At 31.4% G+C, this 6,000-nt stretch overlaps 1 protein-coding gene across 1 annotated transcript; it reads left to right on the top strand.

Annotated features, from left to right (window-relative positions):
* Positions 1–334: 334 nt before the first annotated feature.
* Positions 335–2,620, top strand: LOC126902729 (E3 ubiquitin-protein ligase Mdm2-like; the record flags this gene model as incomplete). The annotated part of the gene is given in 5 exon segments (XM_050680306.1): positions 335–388; positions 495–647; positions 1,060–1,229; positions 1,635–1,826; positions 2,180–2,620. Coding segments are annotated over 5 exon segments (933 nt in total). The 3' UTR covers positions 2,546–2,620.
* Between the last annotated feature and the right edge of the window lie 3,380 nt (positions 2,621–6,000).

Here is a 6,000-nt window from a genome sequence, read left to right as displayed (position 1 = left end):
ACAATTTTTGAGCTATTTTTAGTTTTTGACGTTTCAACTTTAAAAAGCTATAATTTTTGAACCAATTTTTCAAACACTTTGGAAAAAAGCATTGAAAAACACACGTTTAAAAAAAAAAAATTTGAAAAAACTCGATGGGGTGGTAAAATGCATTTGTTCGGTTTTTTTGTGCTAAAAAGATAATTTATAAATGGTTCATTAGTCAATTTCTGTTACAGCAATTTTAATAAATAATCATTTTATGTTAGACAATTAATTAATCATATTTATATATCATCTTAACTATTTTTTAATTTTATCGTTATTTAAATTTTTTGCTTGAAATACATTTTAGATATGCCTCCCCAAACATTAAAACGACAAGCAGAAGATGTAAGCTTTAATAATGGTATGTACACTGTACTGTTAGAATGAGTTTATTGTCTAATACATTGGTATAGTTAAATTCCTATCATTAGTATTATTTACTATGTAAAGTGTTAAATTTATTATAGATAATTTAAATGATGATGAATATGATGTTACTTGGGGAGGAAAGAGATCAAGATACATTTATACTTATACTCTACAATCTCCAGATTTATACTCTGCTATTAGTGATTCAGATGAACCCGAAAGTGTATATAGTATGCAGTCAAAAGCAACAAGTAATTTGGTTTCAATTCAATAATAATACTGATTTCCTAGTATATTGTTTGTTTCTTTAGGCCTAAAAATACATAAAACAATTTTTAATTGGAAAACCTATTTATATTTTATCTGTTTCTTATAATTAATAAAACCAGCTTTAATTATATTTACCAACATAACTGTAATTATTTAATAAATATTACATATTATTTATAAAATTTGTCATAGAAAAATGTTTTCCTTTTTTTAAAAACGGTAAATGTAAGAAAAATATTAACTTATTTATAATCAATGTAAAATTATAATAGTTTTTGAAACTCTATGAAATAAATCCGGATACACTATTACAACTTTTGTTAACTTAATAATATTTTAGATAACAAGTATTTATATATATCATTTATAACATAAATGATTTTGATTTTATAGTTCAAGTTGTTGATGAAAGTGATACGTCATCTATTTCAAATTGTTGTGGAACTGACTGTGATTGTCAAAATTCTAGTCAATCGGACAATACTGAGTTTGAGGTAGTCAGTTCATTCTCGTCTACACACGATTTTAATTTTTCTGACTCATCAGATTCTTCTATATCTGAGGTAAATATCTAATTAAATTTCTTTGAAGTATCTCTATAAATATGTTTTTATTTAACATACTTGTATATATATGGCATAATTCAGCCTTCTAGATAAATGATACATAAATTTTAGTTATTTTTGAAATATAGTTTAAAAAATTATATTGTCGTAAAAATAAAATTATACTTACTTTGGGAAAATGTTTCCTCTCCTAAAGTCTAAGAAAATTGAATACAATGATCCAAATAATTAAATATTAAATGTGATTAAAGTAATATTTAATAATAAAAATCCAGCTTAAATGAATAGTATATAAAAAAATTTCAAAACCACTTACTTTTACAAAAAATTTATATTGAATTTTTTAATTTACTATAAAACCAAGTAAAACATTATGTCTTTAATCAAAATAATTTTGTTTAGGATATTAAGGTAATCAATTTTCCAAATTTATCTTCGAAGAGCTCTGATAATGGATATTTGCCAGATGAAACGGATAATTCAGTTGTGAAATCACAATCAAATTTACCCCCACCAGCTTGTTTTAAAACTTGTCTCCAATGTAGAAAAGAAAATCCTAATCCTTATTTTCAATTTTGCTATTTATGTTTCAGAGTAAGTTAAAATAAAAAAAATACTTTTATTCTTTTATGTGAATCAGTTATTTTAAAATTAAATTACAAAAAACAGGGATGTAGAAAAAAGTGTAATATATCAAAAATATTTTGTACAAATTTTATTTATAATTAAAAAAACTAAAAATTAACTAAATAATCTATTAACAGATACACGAATATGTTAAGTTCTAGTAATATTTAGATTAAACATATAGAGATCTATGTTAAACCTGTACTTCAAAAATTATTTTTTGTGATTGCTACTTTAATGTAGACCAAAATTAAAAAATCTACTGACTTTCTGTGTATAATTACAAATGTTTATTATAATAATTACTTTTTTTTTTTTAGTATCGTATGCAGTTTTTCGAAGATAAACCATCACCTAAATCAAGAGGTATCAAACGATTAAACACAAATATGGAAGGTAAAAATGACAATTCATTACCAAATTCTCAAGAGTCTGGTTCATTTGGCTTATCTAGTTTAAATTTATCTCAAAAAGAAATTGATGATTTTACAAATCAGAAAAATGATAAAACTGATAGTTTATGTAATGTTTGTTTAATAAGACCAAAAAATGGTATATTTAACCATGGTAAAACTGGCCATGTTTATAGTTGTTATCAGTGTGCTAAACAAATTTGGAACAAAAATGGAAAATGTCCTATTTGTAATGTTAAAGTTAGAACTGTTACCAAAATTATAACTGTTTAGTAAATTCTGATTGTGACTGTGGTTTTGTTATAAGAATTTAAAAAATTTACAGGGAAATAAATTTTAACTCAATTATTTTGTTTATTTTTTTTAGTCTTGAATATATAAGAAACAAAAATTCTTTTCAACATAAAACAAACTTTTATTTTACCTGATTGAGTATATACAGTATATGTAGATTTATTAATATAAAATGTATAATGGGGTGGCTCTTATTTTATAAACTTTCATTGATCAATCTCCGTACCCACCAATTTTTTTCATTATTATAAGTCATTTCAGTAAAATTTGATTTTCATAATATTATTCCTTAAACCATTGTTAACTCATTATGAAAAGGAATATTTAGGTTCATTATAATATACTCAAATGAATTGAAATATTTAACCTTGAATTTATTGTTAATCAATGTTTAAAGTTGAATTAAAAGTAGGAGTACTATTAACCCTACCATTATGAGCATTCCAACTATTTTAATAAATCGATGGAATATTTTAATAAACCTTAAAGGGTATACTAAATAACCATTTTTAAAAGTAAGAGACTAGGTGTCTTAAATGCCTTCTATTTTCAGTCCTGCAATAAATAAAACTAGTAATGGATATGTTTTGATGAATACTATCTCCTCCCTGATCAGAAGTGTCATTTTAAACTATTTTTTATTTCAACATATTGTAACACGAATTGATTGTGGAAAATGTAGAAAATAAATGATTTATTGGAATTGTTATAGAATTTTCAATGTATCCTGACAATTTATTTTTTAAAGAAATTTTTACATTTTTAATCATCTTGTTAAAGGGCTTATCCTAGTAAGTCGTTGTCAACTTTACATATAATTGATGGGGGCAATGACACAAGCTGTTGCATATTTACCTTAGAGGGGCACAATCGGTTTGAATACTTTTTATGTTTGCTACCGAGGAGGAAGTCGCACATTTGAGACACCTCTTAATATTATAAAGTTATTATTCTTAGGTTTTTAAGTCACGGTACCAATTCTTTTTGAGGCGTCTTTTAGGGTTCCCAGGAAGTGTTAAAGAAGCTAAATCGTGTATTATTTGTTTGGGAATATCTTTTAACTTTGTGTGGAAGCGTTTATAATATATAGCAGCAGTATTATTGATTGAAGGTAGTTTGAGGTTCGAATTTAAGGTCTCGTTTGAGACGAACCAGGCTACATCAGTGATTATCCGCTGGCAGACGTTTTGGAATGCTTGAATGGTTCTTTTATTTGAGACCTTAGCAGAACCCAAGATTACAATACCATATGTCCAAATTAGTTGAAGAAGAGTTTTGTACAAAAGTATTTTGGTGGGTATGGTTAGGTTAGAACGGAGGAGTAGCCTTAACAGATGGAGTCTAGAATTTAGTTTTTTACGCTTATCTTTAAAATGACAAGACCAAGTTAGGCGCCTGTCGAATGTAAGACCAAGGTATTAAACTTCATTCGAGTGAGAAATGATGATATTGTTAATTGATACAGTTGGGCAGTTGTGAGGTCTGAGTGATAAAGTAACAAAGGAAGACTTTGATTCATTCATTTTTATTTTCCAGTTGGTGAACCATTGTGAAAGAGTATTAAGGTGAGTTTGAAGTTGTTGAGACGCAATGTTGTGATCGGGAGAAGCTGACAATAGGGCGGTATCATCAGCATAAGTTCCGACTATAGTGTTTTTAGATGTAGGCAGGCTGACGTATAAATAGTATGCAAGAATGGAGCGATATCACTGCGTTGAGGGACACCGGCAGGGATAGGGTATTGATTTGAATGTTGTAGGTTGTGACGAACATTAAATGAGGGGTTTTCAAGATAGGATTTTAGTATTAAGTACAGTGGAGCTGGAAAAGTATTTTTAAGTTTGTAAAGGAGACCATCATGCCAGACGCTATCAAATGCTTTCGCAACATCCAAAAAGACTCCGGCGCAGTATTTTTTGGTTTCGAGTGCAGATGAGATGGTGTCAGCAACCCGGTGAAGTTGGTGAGTTGTGGCATGGTGTGAGCGGAAGTCAAACTGGAAGTTAGGCATAATGTTGTTTGATTGTGCTATACTGGTAATGCCCTTGAGAATAATTTTTTTTAGAATTTTTCCCAATACTGGCAGTAGGCTAATGAGCCTATACGAGGAGGGGTTTTCTGGCGGCTTGCCAGGTTTGAGCACTGTGACAATAACTGATGATTTCCAGGTAGTTGAAAAGTATGATAAACGAAGGGCTGCGTTATAAATACGAGTTAAATGGACGATCACTTTCATTGGGAGATTTTTAACTACTTTTTTAGGAATCAAACAACAAATCCCCAGGTCATGACCTGGGGATTTGTTTGCCATTTTTTTTATGATACTCACTATCTCTGCTGGGGAGATTGGTTTAGCAGGAAAAGCCATAGGTAAAGTTGACTGAAGAGACTCCATGACTGTTGACATATGAAGTGCTGGTGTAGAGATGATATGGTTCTTCCGCGAGAGCATCTGCTTTTTCCTTGTCTGAGGTAACGAGTGAGTTGTCTGGTCGGCGTAGAGGGGGAGAGGAGTCCTTAATCCGCAGTATTGACATAGTTTTGCTCCAGAGAGAACTGTTTGTGAAAGAAAGGATTTATATGTGATTTTTGTACAGGTTATTTTATATATTGTACAGGCGGGTGCCTTCAGAAGATACTAGGTAACCTAGAAATTTCACCTCGGCCGAACTTAATACACATTTTTGCGGGTTAACGACAACACCGTAGTCAGAAAGTCTCCCGAAAAGAGTGCGTAAATGCTGTTTGTGGTCCTCTTCCGATTTAGAGAATACCAAAATGTCATCAATATATGCATAACAGAAGTCCAACCCATTGGTAACTTCGTCTATGAAGCGTTGAAAAGTTTGTCCAGCATTTCGCAATCCGAATGTCATAAAAGGAAATTCGTAAAGTCCGAATGGAGTGGTAATGGCTGTTTTGCATATATCGTCCGGATTAACAGGTATTTGATGGTAAGCCTTTACCAGATCGATTGTGGAAAATAGCGTGCAATTAGCCAGGTTGTGCGAGAAATCATGTATGTGTCTGACTGGATAGGAGTCTGGTATAGTTCGGGCGTTCAGCGCGCGGTAATCACCGCAAGGACGCCAGCTGTTCTCCCCTTTCGGTGCTAAATGTAATGGTGAAGACCACGGACTGCTTGAAGGTCTAGCGGTACCTGCCTTGACCATTTCCGCGAATTCCTGTTTGGCGATTTTTAGTCTACCTGGAGCTAAGCGGCGTGGGCGGCAGGCTATTGGCTGACCAGGTGTCGTAAGAATGTGGTGCACTGTTTGATGTTTTATTGTCCTGGGCAATCCGGTGGGACGTGTGATGTCCGGAAATTCTGCGAGAAGTGCAGCCCAAGGGGAAGTGTTGGCAACTGATTTTATGCTGCATTGATTTACAGAGGAAACCTTACCATTCACAGCCAAGCCTGTGACACCATCAAT

This window comes from Daktulosphaira vitifoliae, unplaced genomic scaffold (assembly GCF_025091365.1).
Source record: "Daktulosphaira vitifoliae isolate Bord-2020 unplaced genomic scaffold, ASM2509136v1 Scaffold_3, whole genome shotgun sequence".
In the NCBI taxonomy this organism is placed as follows: domain Eukaryota; kingdom Metazoa; phylum Arthropoda; class Insecta; order Hemiptera; family Phylloxeridae; genus Daktulosphaira; species Daktulosphaira vitifoliae.
The sequence above is the reverse complement of the archived record's forward strand: the minus strand, read 5'-3'. Positions and strand labels throughout refer to the sequence as shown.